The sequence below is a fragment of the Phascolarctos cinereus genome, unplaced genomic scaffold (genome assembly GCF_003287225.1).
Source record: "Phascolarctos cinereus isolate Bilbo 61053 unplaced genomic scaffold, phaCin_HiC Scaffold_2;HRSCAF=192, whole genome shotgun sequence".
Taxonomy (NCBI): Eukaryota; Metazoa; Chordata; class Mammalia; order Diprotodontia; family Phascolarctidae; genus Phascolarctos; species Phascolarctos cinereus.
This window is the reverse complement of record NW_027555625.1, coordinates 284010883-284032100: the sequence shown is the minus strand read 5'-3', so window position 1 is coordinate 284032100 and position 21218 is coordinate 284010883. Positions and strand designations below refer to the sequence as shown.

At 40.2% G+C, this 21218-nt stretch overlaps 1 protein-coding gene across 1 annotated transcript in view; it reads right to left on the bottom strand.

Annotated features, from left to right (window-relative positions):
* Positions 1-7994: 7994 nt before the first annotated feature.
* Positions 7995-21218, bottom strand: part of ABCC11 (ATP binding cassette subfamily C member 11) — a 75838-nt gene continuing 62614 nt past the window's right edge. The window contains exons 23-30 of the mRNA XM_020985113.2: positions 20551-20737; positions 15405-15494; positions 14619-14808; positions 13843-14002; positions 13378-13456; positions 13041-13154; positions 8764-8928; positions 7995-8448 (exon numbers count right to left, since the gene is read on the bottom strand). Of these exons, the coding sequence (XP_020840772.1) occupies positions 8362-8448; positions 8764-8928; positions 13041-13154; positions 13378-13456; positions 13843-14002; positions 14619-14808; positions 15405-15494; positions 20551-20737 (1072 nt within the window). The 3' untranslated portion in view covers positions 7995-8361. The remainder of the gene's footprint in view (positions 8449-8763; positions 8929-13040; positions 13155-13377; positions 13457-13842; positions 14003-14618; positions 14809-15404; positions 15495-20550; positions 20738-21218) is intronic.

Genomic DNA, 21218 nt, shown 5'->3' with positions numbered 1-21218 from the left:
CTTCTTATCCCACTAAACTGTGGCAGAAGATTTTCCCCCCACCGGACTTCCCTGACCTCTTCTTGTACAGTTCCCAGAACAACAGGTCAGCTGGAAATCGGGCTCTCAGCTTCCCTGCATTTTTGGAGTGATTCTGACATCTAGTGGCCAACATACAGCAGAGGAAACTGCAGCAAAATTCAGCCTGTGAGATTGTAAACTGGCAAAAGCTTCCTCTGAGAAACTGGGTTGTAACACCTGTCAGGAATCAGAACTAGAGATGTGATAGCCTTACTCATATCTCTCTTTGGGGTTCAATAAGTTTCTACCATGCTGAACTTTGTTACATTAGTTCCAGTGCTGTTCAGAGTTTCAATGAAATATTCAACTGACTGTTGAATATTTCTGATTAGTTTTACCTGTGGCTCCCAGTAATATCAAAACTCATAAGTCTCCTTCCTGGCTCTGACATTGTGAATTTTATAGGTGCGAGATTTTATTCTTCCTTTATTGTTGCCAATTTCATTGAATCCGGTTCCATCCTTTGGAACCTAAGCACTTTAGAAATGTTTCTTCTCACCATGCCATCTCCTCCAGCCTCTATCACCTTAATTCATTTAATAAGGCAGCTTGGGGGTATGGTGCAGAGAGTGCTATACTCAGAGACTAGATGAACTGAGTTCAAATCTGTCCTCAGACACTTATTAACTAAGTGACCCTAGGCAAGTCACTTTATTCTGTCTGCTTCAGTTGCTTCATCTGTGAAATAGGGATAATAGTAAGACCTACTTCTCAGGGTTGTTGTGTGGATAAAGGGAGATGATATTTGCAAAGTGCTTTATCAACCTTAAGGTACTGTATAAATTCTAACTGCTGTTGTTATAGTCCAGCCAAATTCAACCATTGATCTCATCTTGCTTTCTCCCAAGTTGGAACATTTGTGAATCCCTCACCTGATGAAAGCCTTTCCTTTCAAGTCTCAGCTCATGTGGTACCTTCTTCCCCACTAGTTAATTGTCACTTATGACCTGGGTGACCTTGGCCTATTAGTTGCCTTCTTTAGGCCTCAATTTTGTCATTTGTAAAATAAGGAAATTAAAATAAATGATCTTTGCTTCTAGATCTATGATCCTATTCTCTTCCTCTTCAAATTTTCCTGGAACTCTCTGCTTTTTGTCTTTCCTTTGCCCTCATTGTATTCTATCTCTTGTTAGACTTATTTGTGTACCTACTGTCTCCCCAACCTTACCCAACCTCAAGTAGATTACATGTTCTTTGAGCAAGAACTGTGCCATTTTTCATCATTCTATTCCTAGTGCTTTTGCACATAGTAGGTACAAATAGATTGATTTCTCTGACACCCCTACACTCTTCTCAAAAGAAACCCACAGATAGACTTACCATATAGAGCTTCACAGTTCTGGTTGCATTTCCCCACTTAAAATGCAAACTTTCTGAAGGTAAGGAATATATAACCTTTCATCTTTGCATTATCAGTGCTTAGCACAGTATCTTGTACTTAGTAGACATTTAATATTCATTGAATTGAATTCAGTTAAAATTATAAGAGAATGACAGTGTTGAAACTGGAATGGTTAATAAGCTCTGTGATTAGTGGGAAAGACAATTCACCGTTTCTCTCATAGGATTCTTTGTAAGTAGCAACTAACAATACTTATCTTCATTTAAGTTGGTGGTGTCAGCTATTAGCAATTTAACATTGGAGCCCAGATCAGTACTGGGGGCATATGGTAGGCACTCCATAAATACTTACTGAATGATTTAACAGCCCTAGCTCATGACAAAATAAATTATCACAGCACCTATCAAAAAGTATAGAAATAGGTATGGATGTGATTAATGCCTTGCAACTTTCAAAATAAGGGAATGTGAATTTATAATGTAATCTCTAGTGTTTACTAAAAATGCAAATTGTGCAGCCAAGTAAGCTAGGCAAAGTTAAAAGAAGACATTGGGGTGTCTAGAGAAGTATACTGTGGAAGAATCTCTTAACCTCCTTGGTCTTCCATTTCCTCATCTATGAAATGGGGGGGGGTAGACTAGATGACCTCTGTGATCCCCTGTCCCTTCTAGCTGTAGATCTATGATCCAATTATCCTCCCATTTAGGGCTTCTTTAACAAAGGATTGTGGGAATGGGCCTGAGTGAAAAATGTTGTCTGCTTCTTATATGTTGTGCATGGAACAATAAATGAGAATGCTGGGTATGCTCTGAGGACAGGTCTTGGAGAAGGGGGAAATAAGGGTATGGACGAGTAGGAAAAGGACAAATGTGAAAAGAAGATTAAGAAAATCCAAAGAGGAAGTGACTGAGCAAGACTGAGGCAATTGCCTCAAGTCCAGTGAAAATAATTACATGTGCAGAAGTGCAAAGAAGCAGCCTGTCTCAGAGTTGGTTTATATCTTATTTGAGAAGCAGTAGAATGTAGGGTGAAGGGTATTAGATGTGAAAGTAGAAGACCTTAGTTGCAGTTGTGAATTTTCTACTTACTAACTGCATGACCTTAAGCAAACATCATATCTCTTGGCCTCAGAAGACCGTAACACTCAACACACGCTACCTCACAGGTTTTGCTTCATAAAGCATAAAGCAATATTGAAAAAGGAGTCATTCTTATTTGTTTGACCTGATAGGCCATATTCACATTAGAGGCTTTTAATTTCCCCTACTTTCATGATATTTCACCCCACAAGGACGACTTGAATGATGAAAATGTGCCTATCCTAAGACTAGCAAGAACAGTGGGTGAAGAGGAAGGAGTACTGCCTATCTCTCTTGCAAACCAATTTTAATATAGATCAATGAAGAGTACCAGACTGAATGGTGATGGGGAAATCTAGTCAGAAACCACAGTGGGTAATTTTTCCAGACCAGGTAAGCACAATGAGATAGTCCAAGGCCTATAGGCTCTTTGCAGTCTATCCAGGGAGGCACACCCAGAGCCTCTTGAGGTCCTGTGGCTGTATATGGGGCACAGAAAAGGAACAAGTGCAAGTCCACTGCTGTGTTATGGCTGGATCACAGATTCATCCCATGGACTTGGGCTGAGACTTGCAGCTGAATAACTCACACAGAGAATCTGGACCAGGAGCAGGCTCGAAGTTTGACTACTCTGAACCCTCAGAGCCTGCCAGCTAGTTGTCGGGCACTGGGGATACCAACTGTCTACAGTGTTGCTCAGACCCACACTGGATTTGAGAACCTGAAGAGTTCCAACCATGAGGGCAATTATCAGACCATTAAATTAGACCACATAGAGAACACTAAAAGTTTACAGCTCCCTGGCCTGAGCCGTCCCTGAGATTTTTGAAGAAAACAACAATCGGTACTCAGAGAAAGTAATGTCAAGACCCCAGATAATACAGATCAGTGTTACACAAAGCTGCAACATTCCCACTCGAAGTGCATAGTCTGAAACAGGAAGAAGACAAAGCCAAGATGGCAGAGTAGGGACCCAGCTGAACTCTCTCAACAACTTTAAAATAACACCTCAAATCAAATTTGGAGCAGCAGAGCCAACAAAAGGTCAGAGGGAGATATTTTTTCCAGCCTAAGACAACTTAGGAGGTCCATAGGAGAGGTCTGTAACACAGGGTTGCACAAGCCAGGAACAAGGCAGAAGCAGCAATGGTAGGCCTTGGAGGGGGCCTGTAAGAGCAGCATCAGCAGCAGCTTTGGGAGCTCTTAGCCAAGAGATGATAAGGAAGTTGGACAACTGGTCAGAGAGAGATTATGGGGGATCTTTTGCTGGCACTGGGTGCAGCTGGCATTGATTGGCATCTCTATTGCCCATACACAGTTCTGAGTTACAGTTCTGGGGCAGAAATGAGTTCTTGTGGTCAGTCACAAGGGAGCAGTTCCTGGTCCCTTGTCCTCATCACAGTTCCAGGACAGAGAGGAGTACTAGTACTTATAGCAGCAGGGAGGGAGGGGGCCTTCCTGAGTAAGACCAGAGGGTAGAGCAGGAGAGCAGTGACCACATGTCTCACAGGATAATACCACCTTGGAAGCATGTAAAACTTGAAGACCAGCCCCACTCCAATCTAGCTCTGAAAACAGTAGCACAAAAAAGCTTGAAGCTTGGCCCAGTGCCTCCCCTCCCCTACAGTTAAAACTAAAGAAATAGGTAAGGAAAATGAGCAAACAACAGCAAAAATAACTTGACTATAAAAAGTTACTACAGTGGAAGGGAAGACCAAGACATAAACTTGAAGAAGACAATGAAGTGAAAACAAACAAAAGCAAAGCCTCAAAGAAAAATGCCAATTGGAGCCAAACCCAAAAAGAATTCCTAGAAGAATTAAAGAAAAAGATAAGAGTGGTAGAGAAAAATTTGGAAAATAAATGAGATTGATGCAAAAAAAAATGAAAAGAGAATTTACAGCTTGGTAAAAGGGACACAAACCCCTGAAAGAAAATAACATCATAAAACAAAAAACAAATTTGGTCTAATGTGTAAAGGAGGTACACAATTCACTGAAGAAAAGGACTCCCTAAAAAGCAGAATTGGCCACATGGAAAAAGAGGTGCAAAAGTTCACTAAAGAAATTAATTCCTTAATAATTAGAATTTTGCAAGTGAAAGCTAATGACTCCATGAGACTTCAGAAACAATAAAACAGAGTCAAAAGAATGAAAAAATAGAAGAAAATGCGAAATATCTCTTAGGAAAAATGACTGCCCTAGAATATAGATCAAGGAGAGATAATTTAAGAATTATCAGACTACTAAAAACCATGATTAAAAAAGGAGCCTAGATATCATATTTCAAGATGTTATCAAGGAAAACTGTCCCAATATCTTAGGTACAGAGGGCAAAATAGAAAGGGAAAGAATCCAGTTGTCAACTCCTGAAAGAACAGTGAGGTAGGAGTGGGAGTGAGAGAAAGAATCTAGAATTCAAAATTTAAAAAGAAAAGAATATTAAAAATAAATCAAAAACTTAAAAAATAAACAGGAGAAATGTATAGTCTAACACAAAGTTAAACTCTAGCACACAGAGTCTAACTCTAACACAAAGTTCTAATTTCAGAAGAATGGCTTGGAAAAATGAGTAAACAAAAAAAGATAACTGATAATAAAGAGCTATCATGGAGTCATAGACTCCCAAGACACAAACCCAGAAGAAGAAAATAACTCCACAATTTTCACAAGTAAAACCTTAAATAAAAACATAGTTTGGCCACGAGGTCAATTAGAATTCTTTTAAGAAATGAAGCAAGAGTTTTAAAATAATATAAATTAAATGAGACCTCCAGAGGAAAGAATGTGAAGAGAAATGAAAGATCCAGAAGAAAGACATGCAAAAATAATTAACAGCAGCTAGGTGGCACAGTGGACATAGTGACAGGCCTGGAGTTAGGAAGTCTTATCTTTCTGAGTTTAAATCTGGCCTCAGACACTTACTAGCTATGTGACCCTGGGCAAATCACTTAACCCTATTTGCCTCAGTTTCTTCATCTGTAAAATGAACTGGAGAAGGAAATGGTAAACCACTCTAGTATCTTTGCCAAGAAAACTTCAAATGGGGCCACAAAAGTTGAACACAACTCAAATGACTGAACAACAACAGAAGAGGTACAAAGTCATATTCAAGTCATTGACTCACTGAAAATTAAAATGGACCAAACAGAAGTCAACTACTCCATGAGAAAGCAAAAAAAAAAAAATTTAAGTCAAAAGACTAAAAACAAAAAATAGAAGAAAATATTAGATAGCTCATGTCAAAAGCAACTGGCCTAGAAAATGAGCCAAGAAGGAAAAATAATATAAGAATCATTAAACTATCTGAAAGTCATGATTTTAAAAAACAGAACATGGATATCATATTTCCAGAAATTATGAAAACAGCATAGACCTATTTATACCATAGAACAATACAAAAACAGAATTCACTGGTCACCTTTTGAAAGAAACTCCAAAACAAAAACTTCAGAGCTTCCATGTCAAAGAAAAAAAAAAGCACTACAAGCTGTCAGAAAGAAAAAATTCAAATACCAAGTAATCTGTCAGGATCTCACAAGATTTGGCAGCTACCACCATAATAAAGAATAGAGCTAAGAAAACAATATTTCAAAAGGCAAAAGATTTAGGATTGCAATCAAGTACAACATTTAACAAAACAGCATAGTCCTATGTCTGGGGGGTTGGGGGAGGGGTTGGTGAGGCAGAGTATCTTTGAAATAGACAACTTCCACATATTCCTGAGGGAAAGACTAGTGCTAATTAGAAACTATGAAATTCAAATTCAGGAGTCAAGAGAAAATTAGGTAAATTTATTTGAGCAAATGGGAGGCACTATAAACAGATGAAGTTTGTATTCTACAAGGGGAAGAGGAGAAAAAAAGTCCTCTCAGAACTCTAATGTCATCAGAGGTCATAGAAGGCATTATATAAGACAGAGAGATCAAGAGTAGTTTTGCTATGTTTTTATTAACTTAAAAGAAGAAAGTAAACGAAAGGAAAAAAAGGAATACACTGGGGAAAGGGGGAAGAAATTGAGGGGAAAACTCATCCCTTTATATAGAGTGTTCAAGTAGAAGACTATACGGATAAGGAGCAAGAAGTGGGCATCACTTGAACCTCACTTTTATCTTAACTACAGACAGAGAGACTTTCCTGTAGAAATACATTCAGTTTACAGAGAAACAGGATAGAATTTGGAGATGGAATGGTGAAAACAAGGAGGTAGACTCCAGGAGTATTTGTTAGAAGCAAAAAACAAAACAAAACAAAATAACTTTAGAGGGTGGACCAAGAAGCAGGATTTAAAAATAAAGAAGGGGAGAGCATGAATTTGTGTTTTTGGGTCTGGATTAGGAGAAAAGAGGAGCAGGGGAACAGAAGAAGGCATAAATCCCTAGTACTGAGCATACACCTCTCTCACCAACCTCTTCTTTGTGAGGAAAGGATTGGGGGGAAGAGTGAGGAAAAACTATAAGAGAATAGGAAAGAAGGAAATACACAATTAATGATCATAACTGCGAATGTGACTGGTGTGAACTCATCCATAAAAGGAAAGAGAATTACGTAAAGAAAGAAGGGAAGGAATAAGCATTTATATAGCACCTACTACATGCCAGTTACTACGCTAAGTGTTTTTGCAAATATTATCTCATTTGATCCTCACAACAACCCTGGGCAGTAGGTGCTATTGCTATTGCCATTTTGCAGTTGAGGAAACTGAGGCAAACAAGATAAGTGGCTTGCCCAGGGTGACACAACTACTGAGTGTCTGAGGCTGGATTTGCGCTCAGGTCTTCTCAAATCTATTAGAGAATCTCTCTCTTTCCTTCTCCCTCTCCCTCTCCTTTTCCTCTCCCCCTCTCTCTCCCTTTCTCCTCTTTCTCTCTCTCTTTTTTTGTTTCTTCTTTCTCATGGTTTTTCCCTTTGGTTCTAATTCTTCTTTACAACATGACTAATGTGGAAATATGTCTAATATGATTGCATATGTATAGCCTATGTCAGATTGCACACCATCTTGGGGAGGGAGGAGTGGAGGGAAAGGGAGGAAATAGAGAACTCAAAATCTTAAAGAAGTGACTGTTGAAAACTAAAAACATAAATAAAATTAAATTTAAAAAAGTAATTAGAGACTAACTTAATCCTAAAGAATTTGTGGGTCAAAAGTAATTAAACAATGATACCAACATTTTGAGGATGTGGCCTAAGCCTCTCTTAGGCAATGGCTAACCACAATTTCAGAGGACTGATGATGAAGCACGCTACCCCTTCTCCTGACAGTGTAGTGCTGGACTCAATGAGATGTTCATTTTTAGATGTGAACAGTGTGAAAATTTGTGCACTTCACTGTGTCCACTTGTTACAAAGGTTTTTTTTCTTTTTTCTTTCAATTTTTGGGAGGGGCCAGGAAATTGAGTTGAAAAGGAGAAGAAAATGGGTGATAGGATTTCTTTCTCTTTTCCCCTACCCGCCCCCCACTGAAAATGGGAAGAGAAGAGACAGGCCAGAAGGAATTATAGATTGGCAGGCAACTTGAAAGTTACATGTTGAGTTTATTGTATCCTTAAAAAGAAAAGCAAGCTCTACATAATAGAGACTCAGAGTTTCATGCACAATCCTTTCCCTTTCCATATCATATACGAAAATCTTAATTTCTTTGGTGTTTGTTAAGCACAGAATTTTTTTTAAATGGGGGAAAATTGTGCCCATCCTGCTCTAAGGAAATTTTCAAATGCTGACATGGTCTGGATCTCTGGATAAACTGAGTTCATCGAAGTACTTATAGCAGTATATCTATGTAGTTTGGGGACTTGAGAGTTTCAGAGCCCAGTGGTTAAGCTGGTCCCATCTCGGACCTCCAGATCCATCTGGAGCTCTCCCATACACCACTGCTCTAATTTTACATTTTATGTGCTGCTGCCAGCAAAGCTGAAAATGCTGAATCAGGCCTCTGTTGTAGGACTTCAGGTTTGTCATACTCCAACACCTAGAAAATAGGAAGGTGAAAAAAAATAGAAAGGTGAGTAGGAAACAACACTGGATTGGCAGTCAGGAAACATTGGTTCAAGTCCTGGCCCTGACACTAACTCACTGTGTTATCTCAGTGTTCCCTGTTATAAATGCCTCAGTTTCCTCATCTTTAAAATGGGGGCTAATTTTTAAGGTTCTTCCTAACGCTAATATTCTAAAGGGTTGAGTAGCTAGGAGAGTAGCCATGGCTTGTCTTGAAAGGGAAGGAAAAGCTCTTTTGCCCTGGTATGAGTCATGCCCTCTCTTCTTGGTCCCAGGAAGTTCCTATTACCTTTCCATTGTCCATAACTAGGATGCGGTCACAGTCCAGGACAGTTGTGATGCGATGTGCAATGATCAGCACTGTACAACCACGGAATGCCTCTCGAATTGTGTGCTGGATCAGGGCATCAGTGTCCACATCAATGGAGGCAGTAGCTTCATCTATTAATATGATCTGGTAATGGAGAAGCAGAAAATATAGTTAGAACCCAGACCTAGGGAAGAGGAAGAGAATAAGCATTTATTAAGTGTCTATTGCGTGCCAGGCACTGTGCTAAGTGCTTTAAAAATACTATCTCATTTGATCCACACAACAACCCTGGGAGATAGGTACTATAAAAAGGTTAAATGACATGCCCAGGGTCACACAACTAGTAAGTATCTGAAGGTGGATCTGAACTCAAGTCTTCTAAATCCAGGCCCAGTGCCTTATCCATTGCACCATCTCGAGCTAACTATACATCACCAAAAAGCAAAGCCCCTAGGATTTAAAATATCCCCAGAGCAACTTCCTTCTTTTTATCTAAAATTACGTGAAAGGAAAAATTTAGACTATTTCAATGCAATAAATTATCATATTAATTTTTTGCTCAAAAATCTTTATTAGTTCCTTATTGCCTGCTGAATAAAGTTCAGACTCTTCCACCTGGCATTCAAAGACAAAGACAAAGACAAAACCTGGCACCATTCTACATTTCCAACCTTATTTCATATCACCCTCCTCCATGTACTTTATAATCCAGCCTAACTTGAATATTTTTTGTCCCATGAAAACTCCCTATATTTTCCCACTTCCGTGCTTTTGCTAATAGTATCCTATGTATGGAATGTGCTCCCTTCTCCTCTTGACCTGTTGATCCATCCAACTTTGAAGCCAATCTAAATGTCATTCCTTTTAAATTTTCCCACACTACCAGTCAGCAATGACCTTTCCCCCTTAGTGTTTATATAACATTTTGCACCTTTAACACAAAGGCAGACCCATATGTGAAAAGTGAATTATTATCCATATCCATATCCATATCCATATCCATATCCATATCCATAGAGGTTCTGTATCAACATGGGGAGAATAGGGTCATTGGCTGTAAGAAAAAGGTGTATGTTTGGGATTGTGGGGGGGGTCAGTTCTTACTGTGCTTTGGGACATACCTAATAGTATATGACTATGACATCGCTGCAGTTACCAACAATATGAATTTTGGCTCAGAGTGCACACTGATCCACTCTTGGTTGGCTGTCAATGAATAAGGCTGTGCCAAATGCTTACATCATCAACTGTTACTTCATGCCCTGAGGAGCCACAGCCACAAGATGGGGTGGGGTGCTAGCAGGAACTAAAATAGGATCCTGCTTAGTGCCAAATATTATAAAGTTGAATGTGTACTGCATTAAAAATACAAAGACCTAGGTTTAGATTCTGACCTGGACCACAAATGGAACCTTGGGAAAAATGTGCCTCAGTTTCCTTACTTGTGAAATGATGTAATAATCTCTACCTCCCATGTTAGTGAAGACCAAATGAGAAAATTATAAGAGTTTGGGGGAAAAAAATGTATAACATGGAAAATTCAAAGGATTATCATTATAACAGCAAATTATTATATTATTATCATAACAAATTATTGAGAGGCAGTGTGGTATAGTGGATGGAGGACTGGTCTTGAAGTTAGGATGACCTGGGTTCAAGTACTATTTCTGACAGATATGAGCTGTATTGCCATGGTCAGGTCACTTAATATCAGTGCCCCCACAAAATATCTTAAACTGTTAAGTTAAAGAAGACTTGCTGATCTTCACTGGTAGAGTGAGTTTCCACACCAGCCCTATTACTGATGAAATCATAGCTGATGAAACAATACCAAATTAATTACTGTTATAATTATTGGCAAATAATGCATCTTAACATTTCTATATGTAGACTGAGGAACTTGGACAGATTAGTAAGTCTGATCAAATAAGAAAAGAAGACTGATACACAGATGAAAAAAAAAATTTTAAGTGTCAAAGACACTCAAAAATTTGGAAAGTGAATGGCTTTTCAGAAGACATCCAGCTCTTTCATCTCCTAATGATGTTTCTTTTTTTTAATGAATTCTTTTAACTAACAAGTTAGCCTTCTCTTCTTTCCCCCCCCCAAATGATGAAGAAAGAAAAAATAAACCCTTTCAAACATGCATAATCAAGCAAAACATATTCCCACATTGGCCAAGTCCAAAAATAAATGTCTCAATCTATACTCCAAATCCATCACCTCTCCATGGAGGTCAGTAACCTGTTTCATCATTAGTCCTCTGGAATCATGATTAGTCATTGCATTGACCAGAGTTCTCAAGTCTTCCAAAGTTGTTTGTTTTTATAATATTGTTACTATAAAAATTGTTCTGTTTCTGTACACTTTGCTCCAAATCAATTCACACAAGTTTACCCAAGTTTCTCTGAAATCGTCCCCTTTATCATTTACTACGGCACAATAATATTTCATCACATTTATATACCATAACTTGTTCCACCATTGCCTAACTGATGGGCATCCCTTCAGTTTCCACAAAAAGAGTTCCTAGAAACATTTTTATACATCCCTTGTTAGAGTTTGTTTTTCTTAGGACTGATCTCTTCCTTAATATACCCTCCTTTCTTTTGTCCTCCCCTTTCCTTCCTATTTCCCTGTTGAGTGAAATATCTTTCTGTACTCAATTGTGTATATGTATTCTTCCCTTCTTCCAGTTAGATGAGAGTGAGTTTCAATTGCTATATGCTCCCCTCACCTCTTCCTCCTTGTTTGTATAAATGTCTACTTGCATACCACAATTATGTGAGATAATCTTCCCTATCTTTTTCTCCCTTTTTTCTCCCTGACATATTGCTCTTTCCCTTTCCTTTTTTCTTTTAAGACAATAAAAACCTAACAGAACCAGGTCCTTCCAGGTCCTCTGTCTAATAAGACTCCTTCCGTGACCCCTCACATTATAATGTAAACTGTTGATCCTTGTTTAGTCCCTTACGATTATTCACTCATGTTACCTTTTTTCAAATGTTCTTCTTGACTCCTTTGTTTGCATTTCAAAGTTTCTGTGTAGCACTAGTCTTTTCATCAGAAATGCTTGGAAGTTTCCTACTTGATTAGCGTCTCATGTGTTTTTCTCTGATAGGATTTTATTCAGTTTTGCTGGGTAAGTTATTCTTGATTATAAACTCATATTCTTTGCCTTCTGGATCATGGTATTTCAAATTCTCTGCTCCTTGATAGTGGTGGCTACTAAATCATGTGTAATCCTGCCTGTGCTCTTGGTATTTAAATTCTTTCTTTCTGGCTGCTTGCAAAATACTTTCTTTGACCTAGAAGCTCTAGATTTTGGCTCTAATGTTCCTGGGAGTTTTCATTTGGGAGGTTGTTTAAGGATATGGTTAGTGGATTCTTTTTGTACTTTCCCCTCTGGTTCTAAGAGATCTGGGTAGTTTTCTTTTATGGTTTCTTGAAATATAGAGTCTGGGTTCTTTTTTGTTTGTTTGTTTGTTTTGGTTATGACTTTCAGGCTTAAATTATTTCATCTCACTCAATTATTTATACTATGGGATATCTCATATTTTCTTCCATTTTTTGAGTCTCATAGAGTCATTATCTTTTATCTGATCCATTCCCATTTTCAGGGAGTTTGTTAATTGGGTAAGATTGTATGCTTAGTATGCCAAGCTGTTAATTCCCTTTCAGATTATTTCTTCACATCTCTTATTTGTCTTCCCTCTTTTTTGTTCTAGTGCTCTCACTTCATTTATAAAAACTATTTAGCTTTGCTTTTTATTTTTTAATTAGGACTCAGTCTGATACATTTATTAAATCTGTTTGGAGGTGATAGGTAGAGCTTGGTCATATTTACTGCTACTTCATCTTGGCTCTACTTCCTTCTTCTTCTTTTTTTTCTTTTGCAAGGCAATTAGGGGTTAAGTGACTTGCCCAGAGTTACACAGCTAGTAAAGGTTATGTGTCTGAGGTCAAATTTGAACTCAGGTCCTCCCTACTACAGGGCCGGTGCTCTATCCACTGAGCCATCTAGATGCCCCTTGGCTCTTCTTCCCAAAGGCAATTTGGAGTATCTGCTCCAAAGAGTGCTAGATTTATAGTCAAAGAGTGGAGGTTTGAATCTGGGTTCTGCCCAGATCATGTGGGCAAGTTACTTAACCTTTCTGGGTCTCACTTTGCTCAACTGTAAAATTAAGGGGGCTGGAGTAGATGACCTCAAGCGTCCTTTCTAGCTCTAGTTATGAGCCTTCTTTGCTCTTCCTTACCTTGGAATTGCGCAGGAGGGCTCTAGCTATGCAAAGAAGCTGCCTTTCCCCAACAGAGAAGTTTCCACCATTTTCCACAACTTCAGCTAGCAGTTTTTCTGGGAGTTTTGAGATCTGCCACACAAAGATGCAAGTGTTACTCTGAGGACCACCCCCAGAAAAAGGAGCAGAAGCAGACTCTAGCCTTTATGCCATCTGGACATAGTTTGGCTTATCCTGAAGGCGTTTTCCAGAAAGGCAGTGTAAGTCAGACTATAGCAACCCCTCCCAAGTCTTCCAAAGAAGAGCACCTCATTTGTTTAAAAGAAAAAAGATTTTGGTGTTTGTAGTTACTCACTGTCTTAGTCAAGTATGTTCTTTCCAAAGCTTGCCAGATTTGCTCATCGGTGTAATTTTCAAAGGGGTCTAAGTTGAACCTGCCATACAACAAGGAGATACTTTTTCAACTATATCAATGAAGCATGTTAAGGATAGCCAGGCAGAGAATGCTGGATCATTTATCTCAATTGTGGCTCATTTGTTCATTTGCCTTATGCAATATTATAAACACAGTAGAAACAGAACTGGGTGGGAAAACCTGGGTTCTAGTCCTTGCTTTCCCTTTCCTGGAATTAAATTTCCCCTCCATAGATGCTTTTTGTGATGGGGCCCTCTAAGGCCTAGTAGGATGTAAGCCTTTTTGCTTTTATATCTCCAGCACCCAGCCCAGTGCTTCGCACTAGTAGGTGCTAAATAAATATCTGCTAAATTAAACAAAATTCCAGCTCTGATATTATAGTGGTCAACATGAAGCAGCTCTTGCCTTATGGTGCCTGATAGCAAGACAGGATCTTGAGGGATGATTGACAGCTTGGACCGCAGATCCTCTAGGCCAAGGCTACAGATGTCAACATTATCAATAAAGATACTGCCAGCAGCAGGCTCCACCAGCCGGAATAAAGCCACTGCCAAAGAGGACTTTCCTGCAGAAGTGAGGAGTAAAATAATACTGTTACTGCTTCATGATGAAGCCTTTCATTGGCCCTTGCTGGGAACCCAAGCCCACACAGAGACCTAGACAGCCAACCTCACAGGGAAACCTTAACTACTGAATTACCCACTTTATTTGTGGGCACCAGAGGGCAAGGGCTGGTTGTTTCATTAGATCTGTACTAGTCCAGAGTTTTATTTCAACAAATAGTTAATTCAGCTTAAAAAAAACTATTAGTCACCTACTGGGCATGTGATATAGTTATAAACATGGATTGAGAGTCGAAATTTAAATAAGGCAGGGGCCCTGCCCTTGTGCCATTACAGTGCTGTAGGGTAGTAAGTATTTAGTCAAGAAGCAAAAGCAGCATGGCACTGTACTGAGAGGGAGAAGACCTAGATTCTGGTCCTTGCTTTGCTACTCACAAGCCATGTGACCTTGGTCACGTAATATCGCCTTTCTGGCCCTCATTCTCCTCCTCTGCAAAAGGAGGGGGCTGGACAAAAGGCTCCCTCAAGTCCCTTTCCTCTCTCATGTTCTATGAGAAACAACAAAGGAGGGTCCAGCAGATGCTGACAAGGGCAAAGAGGTAGCCAGGGATCCCTCACCAGAGCCCGTTCTTCCCACGATGCCCACCACTTCTTGGCTATAAAAGGTCAGGTTGATGTCATTGAGAACTATTGGTGTGTTGTCTCTGTATCTCATCTGATAATCCTTGAAGGTTACTTGCCCTTGCTGTGGCCAATCCGGGGGGCAGCTCACCCCTTTGATGTGTAAATGGGACTCAGGAACAGACAGCTTTATTTTTTAAAAGAAAAAGAAAGTGATTGTTACAACCCCCTTCTCCCTATCCCAGGGGTGGTAGCCCATGGACATGTTATAAGTTGTCATTTAGAAGGTGCTAAAAGATTCCTCTGTACCCCCTCCCCAATATTTTCCCTAACAGTCAGAAATACCCACAAGTAAAAATTACTCATTATGGACTACTGGCGATATATGAATTTTGACTGGCTGAAGGTCTGATAATTACCTGAAAGGATAACACAGTAGCCTATTAGAACAGATTTACTTTATTGGATTTTAAGCCATCAGTCAATACCCACAACTTCCAGGCAGTTAGTGAGGGACTGAGAGAATAGCATTCAGAATGGGTTAATTTGGATGAGGGTAGGGGGGTCACAAAAAAGGAGACTAAATGAAAATCCTTAGAACTGTAGGAGCTCCTGGCATGCTGGGAGCATTATGTACAGGACGTTGGGATGGGCAAAGTGAGAGCAAGGAGAGCTGGGGAAGTGCCAAAGACTACTTTTACCTCCTTTTATAAATAAATGCTAGTTAACAGACTGACTTTTTAAGAAGATCACACAGTAGTTCTCTATACTGAATCCTCCTACCTTCATGTACTGGAGTATCCTCTCCACAGAAGTAAACCGGGCCTCTGTTTCTGAACCCAACCTGGCACAAGCCTGAAAATTTGAAGCCAACTGGAATCAAGAAGAAATGCCATATTGTAAGTATAAGTCCTTCTCTATCCTGTACAGGTCAGGATGGGATACCCTACCACTCCACAGTCCTAAGGGATAATCATGGGATTTCAGAGATGGAGGGGGGCTGAGAAATCATCTATTCCAGTTCCCTTATTTTACAGATTAGAAAAAATGTAGCCTCAAGATGATGGTGACTTGCCCAAGATTGCATAGATAGTAAAAAGCACAATTGAGATTCAAATGTTCTTTTCGTTTTTTCTTATTAAAAGAAGGATCCTAAGATTAAAGGGGAGTAGAAGACTTTATGGCAGAGATGGAGCTGGGCTTTGAAGGCTAGATAGGATTGGGAGAGGAAGAAGTTTTGACAGCTTCCTCCAGAATGAGTGGGAGGCTCAGAATCATAGAAACTGTTTTGAAATGGCAGGGAGCTCTGGTCAGATGACATGGGAAACAACACAAGATTTATGGGAAGAGGTTTCTATATGCATGTCATGTAGACAGGCATGTGTGTGCCTTTGAATATGTGCATCCTGAAGAGATGTGTGTGTGCGTGCATGTGTGTGCGTGTGTGTGTGTGTGTGTGTGTGTGTGTGTGTGTATGAATGTGTACAGTGCATGTATACTTCTGTGGTCATGAGTATGGAGTGTGTGAATGTAGGTCTCTGCGGTGTCTGTATATGAGTGTATGGTGCCTATTCTGTGTGGGCTCTAAAGCTGATAGGCCTGGGAGCATGGGGCAGGGCAGAACATGAGCACATGAGGACACTGAGTTCTTTTGCCTCTGAAAGTAAAATAGATCTCAGAGAAAACAGACTCCAAGCCAAGTGGAGAAAAAGCACCCCATACCTTAGGGAATAGTTAATGAATTACCCTCCCAGGGCAGAGGCAATTTTGTAGTTCCTGAGACAAGCCAGAGTGCTCAGCTCTATCCTCAACAGACTCCTAATTGGGAAGTGTGTTTCTTGAAGAGAGAGGGGTAGAGCCTTCATCCTTACAGCTGAAAGCCTTCCTTATCTCTTCTATGGGAATATTCTTCTTCTGGGTTTGAACTATGCCCTTATTGGGGCATTGTGTGCAGTTCACACAAGAAAAGTATTGTCAGATGTAGCTCTCGCCAGCTCTCTCAGCCTATCAGTTGCAGAGAAGATTGTTGTTGTTGTTCTGTTGTGTCCAACTTTTCATGACCCCATGGACCATAGCACACTGGTACTGTCCATGAGGTTTTCTTGGTAAAGAGAGTAGAGTGGTTTGCCATTTCCTTCTCCAGGGGATTAAGGCAAACAGAAAAGGTATGGAACTGCATGCATAGGAGTTTCCTTCTCCTGGGTGTTCCCTTTACCAGTGAAGTCACAGGTCCACTTACTATCCCTACCCTATTGACAAGTCTGTATCTGTTTTCTGTATTCTGTATCACCTCCTCCACACACACCCCAGGAGGACAACAGACTTGTCTGTTTTTGTCACCCAGAGGATGGTGAAAAGACTGAAGACTATGCCATATGATAATAAATTCAAAGAACTGGAGATGTCTGGAGAACAGAAGACTTAGAACGGATATAGGCACTGTCTTTAAGTATTCAAAGTATTTAAGCATTTGAAGAATTGTCATGTGGAAGAAGGATTTGACTTGGGCAGCCTGGCCTTTGGAGACAGGAACAGGAGAAAGGGGGAAAAGTAGCAGAATCTAGAAGATATTTTGGCTTAATGTAAGAAAAGTAATTTCCTAATGGTTAGTGCTATCCAAAAGCAGAATAAGTTCTTGTTGACTGAAGCTCTGTGCTCCCAGGCCTATCATGACACACATATGACACATGTATGACCATTTGTCAGGGATGTCATAGAGAGGAGATTCCTGCTCAGGGAATCCTTCCTTCACTAAGATTCTTTGAATCTGTGTACAAACTGTGTAAGTACTGAGGTTGATAATCATGAAACCTAGAGCCAGAAAGATGTGAGTTCAAATCCAGCCTCAGACACTTAGTGGCTGTGACCCTGGGCAAATCACGTAACCCCTCTCTGCCTTAGTTTTCTCAGGTGTAAAATGGGGATAATAACATCACCTACCTCTCAGGGTTGTTGTAAAGATAAAATGTAATAATATTTGTTAAATATTTTATAAACTTTAAAGCACTACAAAATGCTAGCTATTGTGAAAGAGGCCCAGAGAAAACAGAACAAGAAGCAAAGGAATTACAGTGTGGGAAATTAAGAATTAAAACAAAAAAACATTTTAGCATTTTAAAGAAAGCACTACACTGCTGGTAAGGATATGAGTCTTTCTTCATGTCCTCTGCCGCCTCATTGTCCATATCATTCCCCTTAACCTTGGATGTACACCTAGGCTCTGCCAGGACTATTTCCCAACTGTTGAATTACCATCTCTGTGCAGATGACTCCCAGATCTGTACACACTGTTCAGTCTCTTCTAAGCTTCAGTCCTACATCACCAATTGCTGATTAGATATTTCAAACTGGATGTCTCATAGACATCAAACTCAAGAAAACTCATAATCTTCCTCTTCTTATCCCCCCATAAACCTGTTCCTCTACCATACTTCCCTGTCTCTATTGAGAGTGCTACCATCCTCCTAGTCTCCTGTTTCACCACCTACCTGTCTGACCAGTCTTCCTTCTCATTCTCCTTTACTGGCTCACAGCATGCTCCTTCACTTCAATTGTTCCTCATTGGTTCTAATAGGTTTAACTATCATCTCTTTGCAGCTGACTCTCAGATCTATACATACAGCCTCAGTCTCACCCTTGAGCTTTAGCCTCACATTAACTACTACCTAGTGGCCATTTCAAGCTGGATGTTTTGGAGACATCTCAAATTCATTATGTCCAAAATTGAACTCAATATGTAATCCCACACACACCCTTCCAAACTTCCCCTCTTTCAAATTTCTCTCTTTGTCAAAATCACTGTCCTAGTCTTCTACTCTTTCTCAATATTATCTCTTACCCTACATATCAAATCAGTTACCAGATCTTGCTGTTTCTACCTCCACAATATCTCTCACATCTTACTACTTCTCTGCTCACACGGCTACATTTTAGTTCAGGCCCTTGTAACCTCATACCTCGATTATTGCATCAGGCACCTAGTTGGTCTCCCTGCCTCAAGTCTTCTCTCATTCCAATTCATCCTACTCACCATCACCCAAGTAATTTTCTTAATTGAACATATGACAGTTTGTATCCCTTGATCAATCACCTCTAGTGAATTCCTATTCCTGTTCTTTTATGATAAAATATGAATTCCTCTCTCTAGCTTTTAAAGCCCTTCACAATCTGGCTCCAACCTATGTTTCAAACTTCAGTATACATTTACTCTCCCTCCTACACTCTTCAATATGGACAAAACTAGCTATCTCTTTCTTCTTCATGCATACCACTACATCTTCTATCTCTGTGCCTTTGCATTGGCCATCCAATGTGCCTGGACTGCTTTAACTCCTTGCATGTGTCTCACTTCATCTGAAAATGATCTGGGGGGGTCTAGTTGGACTGCAAGCTCAGTATGGTTCAACTGTGTGATATGGCAGCCCAAAACATCAGTGGAATCTTAGACTAAATGAAGAGGGGTCATATCCAGAAGTAGGAAGGTGATAGTCATCTACTCCGCTCTTGGTCAGACTGTGAAGGATTCTAGGTTTTAGAAAGAACATTAATAAGCGTTAGGTCATACAAAGATGTAGGGAGGATGCAACCAGGACACTAAATCCTTTGAATCCTGCCCTAGGAGTATTATTTGAAGAAGTTGTGTTAGTTTAGCTTGGATAAGCCTTGAGGAGGAGGAGCTTTTCAAGTAGAGGCAAAGTAGATTGGGAATGCAGAAGAGACTGCAGGTTGTATTAGATAGTCCCTAAAGTCCCTGCTAATGTTGAGATTTGACAATTCTTGAAACGACTTGGGGTGCTTCTTTTTCTCACAGCTTAATTTACCTATTTAGAGAAGGAACATGTTGAAATTTGGCTGAAACAGTAAGAGACAGAATCCATAGCCATAATGTCTAGGCTATGACATTTCAGATGGACGATTACTAGTCTGTTTGTTATTTATCAGTGTACAAATAGCAAGGACCTTCAGATCCCTATCATTTTAATCAACAGAATCCAGGGCATCTGCTAAGGAATGTCATGGGAGTAGAGGGAGGGGTTCTGGACCCCCCCCACCACCACCACCACCCACCTGTCCACTACCACTTAGAGTAAGCCATTGCCATTGAGAATAACAGAAACATCTGGGACAGGAACCCCACCTGGACAGATTTTAGAGGTAGACAAAAGGTTGTGCCAGCTTTTTGAAGGAAGATCATTGATACATACAAGTCCACAGAACAAATGACTGCAGCAAATAAAGAGAAGACTTTCTCAAACTTGAAGCTTTGTTGCCTTCCTTGGCAAATGAACTACAGCCATGGCATTGACCTGTTAGAATCCTCATCCATCACTACTGCTACCCCAGATATTATTGTTATTTGTGATTCTCTCTGAGGGCAGATAAATGGCAGAGTGGGGAGAGTGCTGGCCTAGAGTCAGAAAAACTCATCTTCCCGAGTTCAAATTTGACCTCAGACACTTAGTAGCTGTGTGACCCTGGGCAAGTCACTTTAATCCTGTTTGCTTCAGTTTCCCCATCTGCAAAATGATGTGGAAAAGAAAGTGGCAAACCACCCCAGTATCTTTGCCAAGAAAACCCCAAGTGGGGTCACAAAGAGTTGGGTATGACTGAAAAATGACTGACTGAAGATTCTGTCCCTGCTTCTGTTTTAGACACTGCCTCACACCCTTGGACCTTCAGTTCTACCAAACCATAGTTTCCATTTACTGATCTTGAATTGATTATGTCCACACTACTTCAGCAGGAACTTTCTGCCTTTCATTCTCTAAACAAGACCCCTGTCTCCCCCAATACACACTAAGCCCCTTAAACCAGGAAGGTGTCAGTCAGTGCTTATGGAACAAGCTAAATTCAAGTCCATAATTAGTCTCTACCCCAGCCATACATACCAGGCACAGAGCCAAGGAGAACAATGTGCCACCAGGCTCACCTGCAGGACGTAGCTTATGGCCATGGCTTTATAGGAAGAGCTTATAGAAGTAGGACTTAGAACCACAAACAAGGCCACTGCTAGGGTCATCAGGTTGGTTAGGAGCTCGAGTCTCAATGAGATCCAACGTGTGGCAGACACAAACAGCAATACATAGTTACAATGGTTATCTGTGAGCCTTCTGAATCTAGAATGAGATAGAGGTGTTGCGGGAGTGACAATCATGCAAATCAAATCCATCTTCAAAGATTTTCTGCAGTACTACCTCCTGCTCACAACTCACCCACACCCACCTCTGAGGCTGTGAATACATCAAGCCCTCCCACCCCGTCTGCCAAACCACAGCCCTCCCTACCTCCAGCACACTGCTTGAGCTACATCTCTACTATGAAGCCTTTTCAGAATAGCCATCCAGTCTTTAGGCATCCAGGCAATGGATGTTGTACACACTCGTGGGTACAATAAGCACTTTATTATCTGGCAGTTAAGCAACTAGACATTCTGGTCAGGGAGGTGTGTGCTATAATATGAAAATCACTGGTCTTAAAGTCAGGAGATTAAGATCTCAGGTTCAGAGTTTTTCGGGTTTTTTTTTCATAGAACAAATAAAAATTTTATTAAAAGGATTTATGTTCTAACGTTCTAAGATCCCTTCCGGTTTAGAACTC